The sequence below is a fragment of the Squalius cephalus genome (genome assembly GCF_949319135.1).
Source record: "Squalius cephalus genome assembly, chromosome: 1".
Taxonomy (NCBI): domain Eukaryota; kingdom Metazoa; phylum Chordata; class Actinopteri; order Cypriniformes; family Leuciscidae; genus Squalius; species Squalius cephalus.
The window spans coordinates 30933022-30954601 of record NC_137122.1 but is presented as its reverse complement, the minus strand read 5'-3'; the positions used below and the strand labels follow the sequence as shown (position 1 = coordinate 30954601).

Sequence of the window (21580 nt, the reverse complement as noted above, 5' to 3'; positions counted from 1 at the left end):
ATCAGATTTGAGGGACAAGTTTACAGTTAATGTCAGGTTTAGGTTTACAACCAGGGTTAGGTGTTTCTACATCAGTGTTATTCACTATCATTTATGGACTACCCTCTGAGTTATGGATAGGGTTAGGTTTATGGGTAGGGAAAGGGTTAGGACAAAATTTTCGGACAGGAATGTTGTTCCAGGATCAACAAAATGTGTCTCACTTGGTAAAATCACTTTCTTTTTTATAAATAAATAGTTTTATTCAGCAGGGATGCACTGAATAAATTGATCAAAGGTGACAATTAAGACATTTAGAATGTTGCAAAAGATTGATATTTAAAACAAATTTGAACTTTCTATTCCTCAAAGAATCCTGAAAATGTATAAAGTTTTCTACAAAAACATTACGCAGTGCAACTGTTTTTAACATAATATTAATCAAATTGAAACATCATACAGCAAATCTGCATATGAGAATTATTTCTGAAGGATCATGTGACACCGAAGACTGATGTGATGATGCTGAAAATTCAGCTAATAAAGTATTTTTTAAAAGTTAGGTTAAGTTAATGTTGATCATTATCTTTAGTTATTTTTATTTTATTTTTTTCTAAAGGTGTTTGCTTAAGAACAATTGTGTATTTGTTTGATATATGTGATGTGAGCCTTTTTCCCTAAGACAAATTTCTATCACTGGTTGTTGTTGATAGACAATAAAGTTTTTGAATTAGAAATGTAATTATTTTTTTTCCCCCCAACGCATCAGTTGTCTCAGGCAAAGGCAGAAATAGAAGCAGACACAGAGGATCAGGACACACCTGCAGCCTGAGCCGGGCAGACAGGACCTGCATCATGTGGGTCCCTCAGGCTGATGTTTCCCAGAATTATCTGACAGGATGACAGGCCTCAGCATGACGCCAGCCTAAAATAACCACACAATGTCTCCACATGTGTGCTTTATTGTGTTACTCTCATTAGAGGTGTTTGCTAAGGCAAGCGTCACTTTTACTGTCACTTATAATTAGTGTTCGGGATCTGAACAAACCCCTACGTATTAAATTTCATCCTACACGGTTTGTGCTACATAAATGATTCCTCAAATCATGCAGCTTGTGGTCGCATTATTTCAATGATAAGTGATCAGACTTTAATGCCATTGAAAAAGATACCCAAGTCATATTTGGGGAACAGAACTGTGGGTGGACTATTGATTTGGGCAACCAACCTACTGAATAGTGGGGAAAATGCATATAGCAACTTCTGGGCAAGATCTTAGGGACATCCACTCATATTTACAATACACAATACACAATAACTCATTATGGATTAAAAAATCCATATTTGTAGTACGCCATGACAGGTATTTAAAAGGCTGAAAGTTGTCATTTTAAAAGTTCTGTTGGCTACAACAATTATAAGTTTTTGTACTGAGCGTTTAAAATTTTTACAGTTTTAGAAATTGTTTTGGCCTTCATAACTGTTTTACTGTTTCAATATTTCTGAAAAGCTATTAAATTACCAATAACATATTTTAACTTCATAAAGCATTCAATATATTACTCTACCTTTCAAAAGTTTGGGCTCAGTAAGACTTTTTAATGATTTTGACAAAAGTCTTACCACAGCATAAGATATATAAAAATAAATCTTGGACTGACAGTCTACAGTATATCCGACTAAAGCCTGATAAAATCCAGAAGAGAGGGGGAGGGCGGTTCATCGTGTGTCGGGGTGAGGAAGAGTCAAGCTGTCCGTGAACCTAATCTGTACCACAGCATAATGGGTTTACAGAGGAATACACAGCCTAAGAGCTTAAAGGCATGTTAAGAGCGATCAGATGGTGCCTTGTCACTGGGTGTGGACAGAAGTGTTTGTGGAGCAACAGGGGCAACTTCCCTCCCAGAAAAGACACTAAAAGATGAGCTTGATGATTTTAATCTACAGCGTTTCTCACTTGGGTGCACAAATATAGCTGCATACATAGACCATGGCAACTTCGCCCAAACAGGACGACAAGCAGAGAGCATCAAAGGCACAGTTATGTTTGATCTCTCTCCTCAGGAAATACCAAGGAAACATCGGTCTTACCGTGGGAAGAAGCTGTACACTTTAGAGCTGTGTTCAGATCCACATGCAGGGTCCCTACGCAGTGCCCACTGCTCCCTGTCCACTTCACTTGACAGAATTAGTTTGTCCGCCTTGCATGTTGTGAAATGTACTGTGAAAAAATATAAATGTGATGCACACTACTGAAAATTGTTGGGGTCAGTAATATCTTTACTTTTATACAGCAAGGATGCATTAAATTGATCAAAATTAAAGTAATTTATAGTGTTACAAAAGATTTATATTTCAAATAAACGCTGTTCTTTTGAACTTTCTGCAAATAATCCTTAAAAAAAATAAACTGCTTTCAACATTGTTCTACAATGTTTCTTTTGGATCAAATCATCATATTAGAATGATTTCTGAAGGATCATGTGACACTGAAGACTGGAGTGATAATGATAAAATGTCAGCTTTGATCACAGGAATCAATTTCATTTTAAAATATAATACACTACAATAAATATCATTACATATTTATATACATAGATATAATTTACCCTACTTAAAAAAAAAACAATTTAGCCAAAAATTGCAGTTTCAATGTTTAATATGAAATGTCTGCATGTTTTAATGAGTCTTCCTAACTGCTAAAATCTTAGCACTTTATTCCCAAATGCATAAATTCCCTTTCACACCATTTATTTTAGCCAGAATTTCTGTAGCACAGAGGTTGTGTCCAATGAACAGTGGTTAAATTTCCCTGTCCAAGGATTGTATTACACTTGTTCTCTACGCTGCAGAAAGAAAAAAATCTAGTAAAACATTGAGCTTTCAGTAAAAATATCTATACATCCTTACACAAGCAATCCTGTTTTGCATAAATATATCTTGAATTGCTTACATTTTTATATTGCTTACTCCAATGTTTTTATATGTCTATAATGTTGCTTCTCAATTCTAAGAATCACACACACACACACACACACACACACACACACACACACACGTCTGGTTTACCTTCTCTTCATAGACTCCATGGACATAATGGTTTTTATACTGTACAAACTGTATTCAATCCCCTTACACTAACCCTACCCCTAAACCTATCCATCATACAAAACTTTCTGTTTTTACATTTTAAAAAACAAAACAAAACACACATTCTGTATGATTTATAAGCTTGTTTCCTCATGGGGAATGCAGGTCCCCACAGTGACACGAGTCCCCATGTGCATTCAGGTTGAGGTCCCCACCGGGATAGAAAAACATGAACACACATACACACGCGCACGCATCTATGCACGCACGCACGCACACACACACACACACACACAAAATCACTCCAACATGAACAAGTGAGTGTCTGTTGCTGTGATAACAGGGACTTTCATTAATTAATCTGGCCATATGTCTTGGCGAAGTCTAATTCCTTTAGAAGAAGGTGACAGCAGGTCAAAACTTCACTGCACTGTCCTACGACTTCTAGGAAGGGGAGAGATTTGAGAGCTTGGGGATAAAAAGTGATTTAGTCTTGTCCCTGTTTTCTCTATACCCTTTTCTCTCATTAGTGTCTGTCAAGTGCTATAAAAAAGATTTAGGTCTTATAGCATTTACAAAGTACCTTCACAAAGAAAGAACTACTCAACAAAACTGCAGAGCATGAACCGACTAACCTACATCTGACATCAGATGTGACTGTGACTATCACCAGAGCCGGACAGTAACGGAGTACATTTACTTGAGTACAGTACTTAAGTACAATTTTGAGGGATCTGTACTTTACTCGAGTATCATTTTTGGGGAGTACTCATGACTTTACTCAAGTACATGTGAGAGGCAAATATTGTACTCTTTACTCCACTACATTTCTATCCATAACTGTGAGTACCCGTTACTTCTTCTAAAAAAAAAAGGAAAAAATAAACATCTCGGACACCCTCAATTTGTTGTTTCCCTCTCAAATGTGATTGGATTGTGCAGGCGCCACTGATTGGGACAGCCTATCACCTTCAGCTTTCCGCAAAAGTCAACTCCATGGTCAGATTTAGATAAGAGACGAAACCATGGACTAAACAATGGATGAAGACGCAGCAGGTCCATCCCGGGAGCGATATTTTTTTTCCCAGGATGGTAGGGGAAGACTCATGAATATTCATTAGGGAAGTCATCCCTGATTGATCTTAACCCCAGTGACGGGTAGGTTTAGGGGCGGGGTTAGGGAGGTCATAAGACCCCCAGTGACGGGTAGGTTTAGGGGTGGGGTTAGGGGTAGGTCATCAGACCAATCAGGGATGACTTCCCTAATGAATATTCATGAGTCTTCCCCTACCATCCTGGGAAAAAAAATATCGCATCCCGGAAATGTTCCAAGCCGTGGCCCACCTCGCCAGACTATTTCAATTTTCTGAACAAGTTAATGATAGTTTTCGCTTCAAGTGTTTGCTGTGTTTACCAATGTAAGCACTGTGGCAGTAGTAATGCAATATTTACAAAATGTACTCTTGATACTCAAGTACTTTTAAAAACAAGTACTTTAGTACTTTTACTTAAGTAGACATCTGACTGTAGTACTTTTACTTGTACTTGAGTAAAATTTAGCAAGGGGTATCTGTACTTTTACTCAAGTAATGAAGCTGTGTACTCTGTCCGCCTCTGACTATCACTGATCTGTAATCACACTATAGCTCACAGAAAACAAACACTGACCTCACCCTCTCAAACATACAGTCCATAGCAGGAAAAACTGTGAAGTTACTGAACTTTGGTATAATCCAATAAATCTATAGGACATTTGCAGGCCAGAGTAATATCAAAAGATTAACGTATATGCTTCCACACTTATTTGCAAAACATATTCCTTACAAAACAGTTATTTATTCTTGCTTATTATTGGTCATTCATTCAAACTTCTAAGTATTAAACTTCTGTGTGCAACTCAACTATTTGTGTTACAGATATGAATGATACCTCAAATTGTGTTGCAGATTTTTTTTTTTTTTTTTTTTACCTGGTGAACAATAAAACTGGCAAAAAATAGATAACACATTTTAAACCTTTTAAAACTAAAATCGTAGGCACACTGAAAACTGACGATAGGAAATGTTTCTTAAGCATCAAATCAGCATATAAGAATGATTTCTGAAGGATCATGTGACACTTAAGAAGACTGGAGTAACAATGCTGAAAATTCAGCTTTGACATCACAGGAATAAATTACATTTTAAAATATATTACAATAGAAAACTGTTTTTAAAACGCAATCATATTTCAAAATGTTACATTATAAAATATTCATATTTTTTTACCGAATTCCTGATCATATAGCAGGCCTTCATAAGCATTAGAGACTTCTTTCATACATGAGTCACTGATACTGTAAAAGGCTTATAGTCCATGCATTTAGCTATCTACACCCACCATCTCAGATCAGATAAAATCATCATGTCCTTATAAGGTAAAGCAAAATGCAGAATACCTGTAAACATATGAGTCAGTTTCCCAGAAATGAACTGATGCCTGATGAAAAAAATATAATTAGAAGTCCAGTGAATACCATGAAAAGTGTGGTTCAGTTCATGAACATTAGAAAAACATAGGCCTATTTATTTTCTGCAAGTCTCAAAAGCATATTATTGAATGAAAAAGAGAGAGAGAGAGAGACTTGCAGAAAAGAAATGTGTTTTTCTAATGTAAATTTTCATAGTTTTCATTGAAAGTCACATAATGGCAAGTGGAAATATTGGTTTAATTGTTTCAACCAGAAACTCATTCAGAAGAATATATCAGAATGGTAATACGTTTCATGTATCTCTCTTTACAACGTCGGACAGTAATTCATATTATTAGCCTTTGGCTTGACTACGTTATCAAACAGCTAATAATGTGTTGCTAATGTTACACCAACATTTTTCCCGTTCGCCATCTCAGTCAGCCAACTGTCTTCTGACAATCGGCATCCTTAGAAACGCTTTGAACATCACTGAAAGTCAGTGGAGAAAAGCCCTGCCCCCCACATTGACGGGATTGGTTACATGTTTGTGATGTAGGAAACGGGGGCGTTTTCAAACAGCGTTTTTGAGACTGTCTTTGGTTCACTGCAGTTTTAAGGAGAAAATACTCAGCAATGGAGTTGACTGATGAATTTGAACACCACATAGACATATAAACAACATTAAAAGCTTGATTTTCACCACAAAGGGTCTTTAAAACGAGTTATTGAGTTTGTTCTCAAGTTAAAAAAGTGATTTCTACAGTGTTAGCCTAACATTCGCAAACACTGCTCATTTCAAAGTCGCCCATTGTCTTTTTAAAGAAATGTGCTGTGTTTATCATCTTCCTCTCTGCATAAGGGCCTATGTAATCATAAATGATTCTCATCTCATCACACGCGCTGCAGTCCCTGTCCCGCCAGTACGCACCCACTGAGGATTAATCATAAAATATTAATTCTTTAATACCTCACCGGCAGCTCGAATGAAACTACGGGTTTCATCTATTACTTTGGATAAATGTGAATTCAGCACAGTTCAGCAAAGGCAGCCAGGATTACGACCCATGTGATTTGCAAATCACTATTATAAAAATCCACATCAAAATGTATTGAACCAAATTCAGGTCATATTAAAAGAGATTAGGCCAATTGTTCGGAGGAAGCAGGGGCACAGACCTCTAATATTTCTGCTGCACAAGGGTTTGAAGTAGAAGGCCTGTAAGTACTGCAAACAAAAATGTAGGCATGTCTCTACACCTTTTTAAAATTGAATAGGATTACACAGCCATGCTTCATTCTTTATCTGCATCCATAACGCCGCAAATACTACTACTACTCTGATAGCAACAAGGGGAGGACCCAGAAGTCCACGTGGTTTCGAGAAGAGGATAAAGTGGTCGCCATTAGTGGACACGGACGTAGTTAACAGTGGTCATCGCATAACCACAACGCTCAGCCCGCAGGATAATCTCTTCCCAGTGGCTCCACAGAGCTGCTGAGTCCAAGGATTGGCTGTCTTTTAAGAGGTTTCATCCATACAACCCAAAGCAATAAAAAATGCACTTATCCAGCAGATTTCTCCTTAATTTGCAGTGTCTTAACTTGTTATAAGTGTAAAGAAAATGCTCAAAATTTAAAACTGGGCATTGCTAGCTGTCAGTGTTGACAACACGCTAAGTATTCATAAGCAGGGAATTGGTTGATGAGTAAACGCTATAAACATGGAAGTTTGTAGTCTAAAAATAAAGTAGCTGTGTTCCAACTAGAACAAACATTAGGGTAATTACAGGCTGTTATAAAACGTCTTTCTGGCGCTCTGTGGGTCAGAATTTCAAAATGTGGGTCATAAACAGGGTTGTACTTAGAGTGGGTCTTGCTTTTCACAGTCTTTAAGCTTCTTTACAAACTAGTCATATTATGAGAGAGACTAACTACGAAATGTCCTGGAAAACAGAACTGCAAAAGACTTCCCTCTATAGTTTCTTGGGAAACAAAAGAGGAAACAGGTCTAATACATGATGATGAACACATAAATGAATATGCTGATTAGAGCATGTCTTGGTGGCCATTGTCAAAGGTTAAACCTTTAAAGATACACTCAATAAGTTATGTTTGTGTTTGTCCTTGAGCTGTGGGTCACTGTGTTATTCTAATAGTCTTATGCTAATTTGGACTTGGACTTGGAACGGTTGAACGGGCACATGCTATACTATCACTATCTGGATTATTGACTCGAGCTCTGTTGTTGGGTCTGGTAAAGTTATAAGTTAGGAACGATTTGAGCACTGGCTGGAAGTGCTATAAAGTAAACTTTGGCTGCATTCGAATATGCATACTTCCCTATCCACCTTATTTGCAAAGCAGAAGTAAGCTATTTTCTTTGAATATGCGAGACGTCCATTTCATTAGCAGCTACTGGGAAATAACTAAGAATAACAAAGAGCAGTAAACGGTAAAACGATTTGCGCTACAAACCAGTTTGTTTATGATTAATATAATTTATTAAAATAGTATGATAGCAAATACCAGTTTGCAATATCGAGCAGCATAACAGGCTGTTTTTGTACAGTTAAAACAATTGGAAGCGAATGACAGTAGAAGCCTTTGCACAATCAAGAAACATCCGTATCGGCTCTTACGTTTAAAATAAGGTGGATAACAGGCAAAAAACTGTACATGAAAAAAGCAGAATGTTGCAAAAACGTAGTTGAAAAGTACCCTGGATGACCTACTACTTCTGGCGTGATTCTGAAGTGTGTATCCAGTGAACACTTTACTATCCCGTGAAGCCATGGGAGAGGATTGGTGAATGGCAGTGACATGACAATGACATTTATACATTTTAAAGAACAAAGGCTGCATCCGAGATCGCAAACTTTCTTGAGTAGGTTCTTATTTTGAATAAGTAATTACTTCACGACGACTAAAAAAGTATGTTGTATATATTGTATGACTGTGTGTAGTATGAATGTAATCCGGACGTACTACATTCGTTATGTTGTCATTATCATGTGACCTACCAGCGTCACTTCACTGCCATTCATACATCCTCTCTCTGGCCTCATGGGATAGTAAAGTGTCCATCGAATGCGCACTTCAGAATCTCACCGGAAATAGTAGGTGATTCTGGGACTTTTTGCCTACTCTATGAGTGCTGCTTCTTTTGTCACATACTGTTTTTTGCCTAGTATATTGTAGGGAAGTATGCGGTTTCGGAAGCAGCCATACTTTTTTAAACAGCCATGAAGTTCCTACTCCGAAAGTACGCGGTTTCGGACACAGCCATAGTATTATTATAATCAGTATTAAAATACCTGGATGACCTACTACTTCAGGCGAGATACTGAAGTGTGCATACGATGATGGACACTTTACTTTCCCATGAAGCCACAGGAGAGGATTTATGAATGGCAGTGAAGCGACGCAGCTGACACTGGTAATGTGATAATGACAACATGACGGATGTAGTACGTCTGAATTACATTTATACTACACACATTCATACTATATACAACATACTTTTTAACGGCCATGAAGTTCAAATTCAAATGTAGTATACTCAGACAGTAGCCTATACGCAATTTTGGACGCACTGCATTTGCATAATAAAACCGCCTCTTCTCCTGAGTCTATTTTATAAAATTGCTTCCATTTTCTCTGCATTTTTGTTTGTTTGCAAAACATTTTGCACCTTTGCAACAGAGTGCATCTTTAAAAATCAGCTGTGGAAAAATCCACATCTAATCAATATTCTGAATATTACGGTATTATAAAACTTTACTAAACTAAATGCATTTAAAATCATATTCTAATATTTGCTAAATATAATCAAAATGTCTTTTATTTGCATTTTACACCACGTTTTGTGTTGTATGTGTTTGGTTTTGGAAAGAGTTGCACATGTTGAGGTTTTCAAAAATTAATCCCATTAATTTATTGTTCAGCAACCATGTTGTTGTTTTTTTGCCTGAAGTTCTGTCTCGCACTATGACACATTAGTTTATTTCGCAATGTAACGTTACATGTGTACAAATTATGTTGCTTCATCATGGGAAGTGACATTGACTTCTTTTTATTGCCTAAACTAAATACATTTAAAATCATACTCTAGTTTGTTTGTTACTAATCATACTCTATGTCACTATATATTCTGTTTTCTTCAGGCATTTGTATCAAATAAAAAAGACCTGAGTTTACCGTCTATATAAACAACATCAAATGCAAGTAGGTTAGTTTCCTCATCCAGACTACCGGTGTAAAATGGTCTAAAATAATGCTGCGGGATCGGTAATCCTCTGACCTGCAGACTCAAAGCCGCTTCTCTGGCAGGTTTTAAACGCGATAGTGAGTGAGTGTGCTGTTGAAAGTTGCTGTATCTCTCCCTCCCTCCACTACACTCGTCCATTGACTGCGAGCTAAGCGAAATTACGAATCCTACTACGGTTAAGGCTACGCTTATGAATATTAAGAAGGTCGCGCTCACGTTGCCTGGTAATCTTCCAATGGCAAAGGCTAGGTCATGGATATTAATTACCCTACGCAGGCGTTGTTCGGCAACCTTCCAATAGCGAAACGCCTGCCTAATGAATATTAATTAGCTACGAGGGCCTTTGTTTTGATAGTCCAATAGGGACAGTTTGTGTTATGAATATTAACAACTAAGGTTTACCGTAGTAGATTTCATAACTTTGCAGTCGGGCCTCTTGAAGAGGACTGTGGGGGAGGGTCACGTGACGTGTGTACACACACAGTAGAGTTCAGCACCACTCGATTCGTAGTAAGATCATCAGCGTCCTCCCCTTTCCAGAACAAGCTTTGACGGACCAGAGACGAATGTACCATATGCAACTGTGTTTACGCCACATATTGGCGACTTAATCGATCGCATTTTTACTTACTTTTTTTTATTACTACTAAGTCCTAGAAGTCTAGCTACCGATTTGGGAGCTTTTGTCAAAGTATCCGAGGAGAAATGTCAATGGAAATACAGCAGAACCCGATGCCTCCGTAGAGAGCTGTCTCTCATTGCCAAGAACTGGTCCTCTCTCTGGTGAGTAGGTTAGCCAATACCTCCCTGTATTGAGTTAAAAGTTGTTTTTAAAGTAGCATTTAACCGCTGTATCTAGTCAGCAGTGATGAGAGAGCTCGCTACATCAGTCTCATGCACGTTAGACACTTTATAACAGTTCACCGCTCGAAGTGTGGCATATATGTGACAGTTAACAGCAACATCAGACAGGTTAAACTCAAACGTGTAATGCCCGGATGAAAAACAAACCAATGATATTCACTGCTCAGTCAAACATACGCATCTTTTTAGTCATTGTGAAGATTTTTCCCCCCGCTGTATGTTTACTAAAAGACAATTAACCATGGTTTTACTACAAAAAAAAAAAAAAAACTAAAAAAAAAAAAAAAAATGGTAACCACAAATTAACAATGGCTGTGGCTATACAAATCTATCTGCCAAAAAACATGGTTAATACACTTTTACTACAATACAATTTTCGTACGGGTTGTTTTTGAGATTATGCGCAGAAAAAAGTATATAACGTATAAGTATATAAGGGGTTTGTACATTTAGCCTGGTATTTTCGGTTATATTTTCCATGAAGGTGCCTGGATGGGCTTTGAACATCCTGTAAGCATCAACAGACCGTGTAAGGAACACACTGTGTCTACATTTAAACACTCTGTATAGCTGATCAATTTTAACTTTTATTTTGAATTAATATTTAAAAATAAAAATAAACCAGGGGTATCGGCTAAGTATTGAACAAACAAATTACAGGTGTTTAATTGTTTTTAAACTTGATGTAAGGCGATGTGTAAGTTGCTGTTTTCACCAAGTACAACATGTTCCTGGATCGACATCTTTATTGATCCTGAAACAACGTTTTAATCAACCAATCAGATTTAAGGGACACATTTTTAATGTAAAGTTTAGACTTACAACCAAGGTTAGGTGCTTCTACATCAGTCTTATTCATCGTCATTTCCCTCTGATTTAGGTTTAGGATTAGTATCAGACTAAATTCTGTGCAGGATCAGCAAAATATGTTGATCCAGGAACATGTCTTACTTGGCAAAATAATGGTGACTGTAAGTTGCTTAAATCATTGACTTATTAATGACCAGTGACCTTTGAGAAGAAAACTACTGTTTTGGAGTGTAATATTTGCTAAATATAATCAAAATGCCTTTCATTTGCTTTTTACACCACATTTTGTGTTGTATGTGTTTGGTTTTGGAAAGAGTAGCACATGTTGAGGTTTGCAAACATTAATTCCATTAATTTTGTGTTGAGGAGAAAAAAATATATGGAAAAGCATTACCATGTTGTTTTTATTTGCCTGAAATTTAGTTTCGCACTGACACATTTGTTTATTTCGCAATGTACATGTGTACAAATGATGTTGCTGCAAGGGAAGTGACATTGACTTCTTTTGATTGCCTAAACAACCAAAAAACCCAGAGAGGCTACGTTACTGTTGGATCAGGTCCATGTAGGACTTGTAAGAGGATGGCAATGTGCCTATGAGTTCTGTTGAAGATCGCAGACCTCATATGAGACAGCTGAGAGAAGCATGCATCTTTGCCTAAAGACATTGGCGAGCGCTTTACTCTCCAGCATGGTCTGGACTGTCCAGCTGGACATGAGAGGATTACATAAAATGTTCTCATACAGTTGTCAACTTTGATCCCTCATATTCTCTTCAGTCCATATATTTCATTCCAAATGTGGAGATATTTTTATATAAGTGACCCCAACAACCCACAATGCTAAGACATGACGTACACACCAAAATATAATGTTCACCAGTAAACAAATGATGCTAGGCAAATCATACGTGAATCGCTTTGTATAACTAGGAACGATCCTGCAATGAATTTGTTTTTCTCGGTTCAAGACTGCCTAGCGATTAAACCATGTCCGCGGTACTCAAACACTCAGAGTGATGTCTCCTGCTGATAACTTTACAAAGAAGCGCTGAGAGAACATGCCGTCCCAGGGGTCAACACAGCTGTGGTGGTGTCAGGACGACTAACACAGAAATGTGCAGGAGGTTTAATTGAGACGTTTGTTTGTGTCTCACAGCTTCATGAAAGTATTGTAAGCCTTAGAAAAATGTCCTTGTCATCAGAGCCCCGGCTGCGTGTAGGTGATGAAAAGCATGTAAGAATGAATGGCGCTGTTGGAGGACGAGAGATTGAAACGGGTCGAGTCGGTGTTGAATAAAGTTACTTGTAGATGCGAAACTCTGCAACACCCATACTTTCAAACCAGACACATGTTAACTTTGAGCTCACATGGCTGAGGATCCATTTATTTTACATTTTCAGCTGAATATTTAATATTTGTATTTGAATATTTATGAGGCACACTTTGATCTCTATACCAAGATGACCACTACTACTATTTCTGCCTGTTGCAAGGTTAGTTTAGGAAGAGGGTTGTTGGGTATAACACCATTCATTGATTTCATACATACTGACCTTCGTGTTGTTTCACTATGTAAAAAATATTTGGTTAAATTTACAGTAAAAAACTGGCAGCTGTGGTTGCCAGAAATTCACTGTAAATAAATACAGCAGGGTTGCCAAGTACTTGATTTTCACACAAAAATCGCTGCAAAAGATGCTTTCCAACAGGTGTTTTACCATTCGTTGTAAAACTGTGGACCTATTTTTCCAAACGCCTCACACCCGTACATTCTTCCGTTGAGAGCTTGAATAATAGACACTCCAGCCCAGTTGGTGGCGATAATGCACCTTTGCTAGAAAACCACTGGCATTTGTTTGCGATCCGCCGTAAAAAAAAAAACACAAGAAGAAGAAGAAAACAACCCCATTTCAGTTTCCGCGCGGAGTAATACCGTACCTCACAGCACATCCAGTACAAGTCAAAGGAGTTGGACAAAAACTACGATAAAACCTGTTGGAAAGCATATTTTGCAGCGATTTTTGTGTGAGCATATCAGTGAACACCCCTGACCACTCGGTGAGCTTCACGTCTTTGTAAACGAAAGTTTAATGCGTTTTAGGAAGGAGTGTTCCAGTGCACCTATACACCCATTCTGGAGGTTTTGGGGAAAGCGAAAGAAACCTAAAATTCTCGGGACAGCAGCATGTGTCCAAATTTTAATCTTAACCGTTCTATTTCATCAGAAACGATCTGTAAACAGGGCTTTAAGTGTAAAATACCGAACTTGTCCTTTAAATTGTTGGCACGGATTAAAGGTTTGATATATTGCATAAATTGCATTTCTCTATTGAATATTTTGGTCATTTTATATTCCACCAATGTGCTATGATGAGTGAGGGGAACTATATTTGACCTCTGTGTGCTCCTTTATGAGTACATTAAGATTTTGAATACATTATGATATATATGATTACTACTATACAGTGATTTTAAAGTTGAAATTGTGTATAACGCATAACAATGACTGTAAAATGTGTATTTTAGGCTCAGGAGTGGTTTGAGGTTTGATATTTGGGATAGGGTCATTTGGCTTGTTTTGGGCTATTTTTGATTGATTTGTCTGTTTTGTTTCGCAGACCTGGCAACCCTGAAAACAGTGACAATGTTTCTGGCATGTGAATGGCATATTGATCATCAACACACATGACACTAAAATTATGCAATAAAAATAAACTAAATAACATAAAATGTAACTATAACCATTACTGATAACAAAAATAGAAGAAATGTATGTCACACTGGGACTTCTGAGAATGTTCTGAGAATCGCATACTTTCTTGAGTGTACTTATTTTGAATAAGTAGCCTACTTTGCAAGTGCTAAAGAAGTATGTTCTAACAATACCGTTGACAAATCCTCTCCCGTGGCCTCATGGGATAGTAAAGTGTCCATCGTATGCACACTAGTAGGTCATCCGAAAACTTTTCGCCTACTCTTTTATGAGTACTGTGAATTCAAACATACTTCTTTTGTCGCCTTTTGTCATCTTGTTTTTCACCTACTAGCCTATATAGTAGTGAAGTATGCAATTTCGGACACAGCCCAAGTGTGCCGCATATGTCCTGAAAATTGAAGACAAAACATTTTGATCGCCCCCTTGTGGCCGGCTGCAGTATAGGTCATAAATCCCGCCCTCTTCAGGTAATCGAAAAAACAAAATCCAATTACAATTTTTTTCCATGGTTTCTGTAATTTTAAGTAGTTCTTATCATGCTGGCATATGTTCAAGTGTTGATTTCTCCAATAAGTTTGGTTTTAGTTAGTTATTAGATGCTATAAAAACCTGGTGTAACGCCAGCTGTGCTTGCGATTGAGTCGGGAGCGGGAGTAGCCTATGTGCGGGATCCTTGATGCCGTGGCTCCACCTCAGGATCACTACTGTGCGTTTGCAGACTCGGGCTATAAATGACGTAATCGGCACAAGATTCCAGTGGTTATTTTTTTTTTTTTTTTTGACACGCGTTTAGACACGCAGTCCATCTTTTTTATACAGTCAGTTTTTCACCATAACATATTTTATACTTCTTTTATATTTACTTCTTAACTACTTTTATTTTTTGAATTTTTTTTTATATTTTACAGTAAAATTACATATAATATTTAAATATAACCATTTACAGTTGGTTATGCACATGGTAACTTACTGTAAATTAACAGGTTTTTACTGTGGCATAACAGTTTTCTGTAAAAATGGCAAAAAACAAGAAACCTGTATGACGCACTTCTGCGAAGCCACCACTTCTACATTTTGGCAAAATTTTTAAAATACTTCCATTGTAATCACTGAGATGTTTTAACATGCAGTACCATATTTAGACATTTGTAGACATTTTTTTGTGTCATTTTTGTTTACGTCACTTTTGCGTGTCATCTCTATTTCGATATGCAAAGCCTTGTATTTTTGACTCCAAATACGTCGTCTTCCTCTTAGTCTGCTTTCTATTTCCTAAATCCCTGCAGCTGAAACACAGAAGTAAAAAATGTATTGTAGCACAACATGATTTGACTGCAGACCGCTCAGTCCTCATCTTCATTTACTATTCGTTACCTAAACCCTTGCAGCACGCACACACACACACACAAAGCTCAGAAAATGCAATCATGTGACATCACTCAGCCGATTCTGAGAATTTGCTGTACATTCCAGTGGGGATACGAGGGGTGTGGAGCAGCCCTCTTTTCATCTGACGGGCGGAGGGTTGACTACTTCTCTGAAAGTGTCAAGTGCATTTAGTTCGACTCCCATAACACTCTTCATTCAGATGCATGGTCAGCCAAGATTTCTTGTTTGAGGGAGGTACAGTTAATAACAGGGCACATTGAGAGGTACACAGTGGATGGACACTTAACCGTTACAGTCGAGCTTGCTCATGTATGTGAGCCGTGAGCTGAAGGCGTTAGAAGAACTAGGCTATTCTCAAAATGACATGCTTTTACAGTAAGCAGTGATGTCAGCTACCTTTTGCACCCACTCAAGAATGCTTCAGTCTTGCAGCATAGACAGTGTTTGGTCATGGTCTCTTGAGGCTGACAAGATGCTGGTTGCAAGTTTGAAAAGCAAGGGATGTACAGTAAGGATGGGCAGCTTGGTTGAATAGTCGTCTGTGTACAAAAATGTACAATCCTGTTAAAAAGGTTTGGGACCGGTAAGATTTTACTTTTATTCAGCAAGAATGCATTGTTAAAAATTGACAGTAAAGACATTTATAATGTTACTAAAGATTTCTATTTCAAATAAATGCTGTTCTTTTTAACTTCCTATTTATCCCCCCCCCCCCCCCAAAAAAAAAAAAAACAGAATAAATTTGTCATTGTGTTCACAAAAATATAAAGCAGCACAACTGTTTTCAACGTTGATCATTATAAGAAATTATTCTTACGCACCAAATCAGCACATTGGAATGATTTCTGAAGTATCATGTGACTGCTGTGGGCCCTACTTATGCAGGCCTCTCTTAAGAACAACTAGTTAATTTTTTCAGACTGCAACGAGTAGCTGATTTTGAAAAGATTTGATCTATTAGGCTGTAATCCCTTATGAGCAGCATGCAGTCTGAAGACCTGTTCTCCTCAGATGAAACCGGTTCAGTGGATGTGTAAAAAGTTAACAGATGATTTTAACATTTTGCCACTAAAACTCAGCAGTACTGCCCTTATTTGTACAATTGGTTGCCATGGTCGCAGGAAGAGGAAGAAGGGAACAGGATGATGACTGTTTTTAAGTGAGAGATAGGGACACAGGTAGTGACTAGTCTTGGCTGATCCATTGTGTTTTCTAGCAGCAAAGTCCTTTTGCAAGATATTTTGTTTCTTTTGAAAGTAATTCATGCAGAAAATCCGGCATGGCCATTATGGAATCAGACTTTTACACCTGCCCTTTAGAAACCATGTCATCACATATTGTTTTCCCCCGGCAACTCTTTTCTCCTGTTCCCAACAGGACCGAGTCTCATGCCAGTGAGGAAAACAATTTAGTCTTTACAAGTAGAGATGCGCCGATACCTATAATTCTTTATATTTGAAAGCCAATCACTGATATATTGGCCGATAAATCTAAATCCAATTTTTTTTTGTCCCAAGCACACAATTATAATGTTCTCATTTTAATTGTATGTAGCCTATATGACAGACTTGAGCTGCACATGTTGCACTTAACCGAATTTTCCTTTTTGAAGTGATTCCAATCATATTTCAAGCAATTCAAAACCATCATGACGAACAATGCACATCTGAAGTGCCTCAGCTGAAGGAAATAATCCATTATTTATCGGCTTTAATATATTGGCCAAATTTTCTTATTGGGCCGATAACGGTAACATTACAAATACACATATCGGCCGATACCAATATGGTGGCCGATATATCGTACATCCCTATTTACAAGTTTTTCCTCTAAACCAGAGTTTAACCGTTTTAAGTGTTGCATTGAAGATATTTACTGGTAGTTACATACCGGTTAGACCGCTACATAAAGTGCTGCATACAGAGCTGTTGATGCAGAAAACATGCTGGTTCACCATAGGTGTGTGACTACAAGGTGAAAAGAGTAAATGAGTTTCCCCTCCCTCTGGCAAGAGTCATAGTGGAGCAATCCATGACTGCCTGTCTCCAGGCCAAAACAGCCGATCTGTGACTGTGTTATGTAAGCAGACATAGGAACATGCACTCAACAGTCATTATATCTGCTCAGATGTGCTCAGCGTTCTCTGGGAAGACTCCAACTCTACGACCAAATACATGGTGACATGCACACAAAAGCCAGAAGCCTTGTGTCAGAAAGTTTGATCTGCAAAATATGTTCTTAAGACATTATGTATGACTTGGGCAGTCACAATTTATTTATTTTTTCTGACAATTGTCATGCAAATAATTGTGAGTAATGATTTAATTTAATTGTTGTTGGTTTTTATGTTGTTATGAATATATTCACTTAACATATATTCTATAGTCACTTTAAATGAATTAAGATTGGAGTCTGTGTGAATGGGAAGTGCACAATGATTGCGATTATTCCAAATTAAGATAGTAGGGACAAATAACTTTGGCTAGCACACGTTTATCACATATAAAAAACACGGGAAACCAGGTTCAAATTTGGCTTGTTTGCTCTCTTTCCTCCTTAACTTTGCTCTCTTAACCAATTGTTTACATAAAAGAAGCCAGGAAGCTAATTAAATGTAAAAAAAGCAATAATGTAGCCTGTGTGTAATCATACAAAAGTGTTGTTCACATTGTGAGAGCTCACTGAGAGCGTTATGTCATTATGTTTTAATGAGTGGACTGCAGAGCAGCTCTCTGCATGTGTCCGCGCTGTGACCTCATCCTGAACTCAAACTTCACACTGTGCATCCACTGCTCCCCTGACATGTCACATCTCATGCCATAAATCTGCCCGACTCACAGCCGTAGAGCTGAATTATGCCATCCTTTGGTCACAGCACGTGCATTGTCACCGCCCAACGAGCTGGAGAGGTGGAACCTATTGTTATGGAAAGAAACATCTGATGTCATATAATGGTGTCCCTCCTCTTTTTTGTACAACATGATCCTTAATGGCACGTGGTGACTGAAATGAAATCCTTGTGTTTAGGGTTTTGCTCTCCAGTGCAACATATTGTGCTGAGTTTAATTCAGTCTGTAAGATGCAGGGAAGTGGAAATAATGGTGTTTCTTTAAATCTTATGCTTGTGTATTGACTGTGCTGTTTATGCATGGTTTCAGTTTTCTTCTCTATGTGGTGGTAACAACAGCAAGAAGGTTTTTGCAAGCCATTGCAAATCAGGAAACACCTAGAAAGTAATGAAAAAAATTCCAAAATATAGCATTACAGGTGCACTATGTAATTATTTCCCACTTACATAAAGTTGTAAACCTAGAGAAATGATCAGTGCATTTGTCAGCTATCCATAATTTTGTTCAAGGGCGTCCAATCCTGCTCTTGGAGTTTAGCTTTATCATTGAATTAAACGCTCCTGAATTAGCTTATCAAGGATTTTAGGATCACTAGAAACTCCCAGGCAGTGTATTGGAGCTGAACTCTGAAGGAAAGCGGCCCTCAAAGAGCAGGATTGGACACCCCGGATCTTGTCGGGTAATAAAAGCGTTTTATAATTTTGAAAACAAACCAATGCATTAACATTCTGCTCATGTTCTTTCTTACAGCTGATTCAGAAAGACGGAGGAGACACCTTTGGAAAGTCTAGCAATGTGGAGTTGCATGGTTTACAATGAGACGGACGACAACGTGGACCTCCGGCTCTGTCAGGACTTCGGACTCATTCTGTCCGTCTTCTCTCTGGTGTACCTCATTGTCTGCTTTCCAGTGGGGCTTTGCTACAATGCCCTGCTGGTGGTGGTCAACCTTTCCAACAAGGTCACCATGACCATGCCTGATGTCTACTTTGTGAACATAGCCATTGCTGGTCTGGTGCTCAACTTGGTGGCTCCAGTAGAGTTGCTGGGCCCCAGTTTTACACGCTGGCCCATGTGGGAATACAACAATGAGATCTACATCACCCTCCTCATTCTCTTCAACATCTCCTCTCTGGTCATCATGTACTCCACTACCTTGCTCAGTCTGGACTATTATATTGAGCGGGCTCTTCCTCGCACCTACATGTCCAGCGTCTACAACACCAAGCATGTTTGCGGCTTTATCTGGGGCGGTGCCGTACTCACTAGCTTCTCTTCGCTGCTCTTCTATGTGTGCAATCACGTCTCCACTAAGATCATCGAGTGCTCCAAGATGCAAAACAAAGAGGCGGCTGACGCCATCATGATGTTCATTGGGTATGTGGTGCCGGCGGTTGCCGTGCTTTACGCGTTCGTGCTGATCCTCCGAATCAGGAAGGAGTCTACGCCTTTGGACCAGGACTCTGGGAGGCTCGATCCTTCCATCCACAGGTTGCTGCTGGCCTCTGTGTGCATGCAGTTTCTTCTGTGGACTCCATACTACATGACCTTACTGGTGCACACAGTGGCTGGAGCTCCTGGGAGCTATTCCAACAGGCACCACCTTACCACATACTTCTTCCTGAGATGTTTATCTGTGCTGCTCGCCTTCTGCAGCAGCTTTGTCATTCCCCTCATGTACAGGCAAATGAACAAGAACTTTTCGCATAAACTCCAGCGGCTCCTAAAGAGGCTGCACTGCGGGGACCAATCATGTCCTCACGAACGCTCAACAGTACAGCAGGTGGTCACATGAGGGCTTGTGTCCAATCGGACCTGCTTCTCCCTCACTAGCACTTACTCCGAATCCACAGAAGTAGAGCCAGCACATGAACCTGGATATATATATATATATATTGTGTGCAGAAAGGAAGCTCACCACAAGGTGTGTCTCTGTGAAATTTTGGAACCTCTGTAACACTTAACTTTATTTGTCCATCTCTGTGGTGAGTGGGCGACCAAGAAGAAACCACTAAGTGCTGTTTTTGTGTAAGCTATGTCTATTCTTTGGGTTTTTGAGCCTGGGGAAATCTCAACCCATCTGATGGTCCTTTCGGTGGAGGGGGAAAAGGTTGGACGTGTGTAATCTGTTACAGGATATGTGGCATAGCCTTCTAATGTGATGCTTTTTGACCAACCTATTCCCTTTTAGCTCAAGTTCACATTTTGCCCCGGACTCTCTGTGTTGTGATACACAACAGCATAAGCTCTTCAGTCTAGATTGAGTTTTCTGGTCACACTTTCTATAAAACCTCCTGGTAGACGCTAGTAAACGCAATATAATTACCTCAATTTCACACACCAACGGGCATTACATTTCAACTTTTACAGCACCCAGAAATAACTCAGTGAGACTGATATCAGGGAGCGGGAAAGATGTGTTTGTGTGTGTCGTTGTGTGCGGGTGGTTGTGTGTTCTCGAGTGCTTGCTGCTAAGGTGATGTGCATCATAACTGCACAGCTGCTCAGCCATATTAAATCCAGTCAACTGTGTATAGCTTACTGAGACGAAGCTATAGAAATGATCTACTAGACAATGGATCACAGTTTTAAGTTCAACTAGTTAGAAATTTAATCTTCTTTATTAAATACTTTTTCAATCATTAGTCTGTTACTACTGTAATTATTATCCATGCACCATAAGGAAGTGGTTAACAATTCAAATGTTTGAGATGTGAATACAAGCTGCACAAGCTCCGTCAATACAATCAAACATATTTGATTTCTTTTAACAGATTTACGCTCAAGAAGAAACCTGCTCAGGTTTTTTTTCCGGAACATACAGTTAATGATTTTCAGAAGTATTGATCTGACTTTATTGCTTCTAAACAATGAATCAGATTGGGAATTTTTTTTCTGTCTGATGTGTATATCCAAAAGAAATAGCTTTTATTGAGATTAGTTGCATGAATAATTTCATTGTATGCATATATAGAGAAATATGCATCAATGCTCTCAAGACTGGGAGAAAATCGTAGACATTTCCAGAAAATAATACTGGCAGGATGAGAAATAGTACAGTTTAAGCTAGTAAATGGTATGTTGTTATCGAAAATGTCTTTACTCTTGTTTGTTCTTAAGTCAGTGGATGCAAAATTAGTATATTTTGGAGAAAAAGCACT

General features: G+C 38.4%; 1 protein-coding gene across 1 annotated transcript; it reads left to right on the top strand.

The window, feature by feature from the left end:
* The first annotated feature begins 10269 nt into the window (after positions 1–10269).
* gpr146 (G protein-coupled receptor 146) lies at positions 10270–21064 on the top strand. Its single transcript, XM_079887335.1, has 2 exons — positions 10270–10571; positions 19170–21064. The coding sequence occupies exon 2, from the start codon at positions 19213–19215 to the stop codon at positions 20212–20214; it is 1002 nt and encodes a 333-aa protein (XP_079743461.1). The 5' UTR covers positions 10270–10571; positions 19170–19212; the 3' UTR covers positions 20215–21064.
* The last annotated feature ends 516 nt before the right edge of the window (positions 21065–21580 follow it).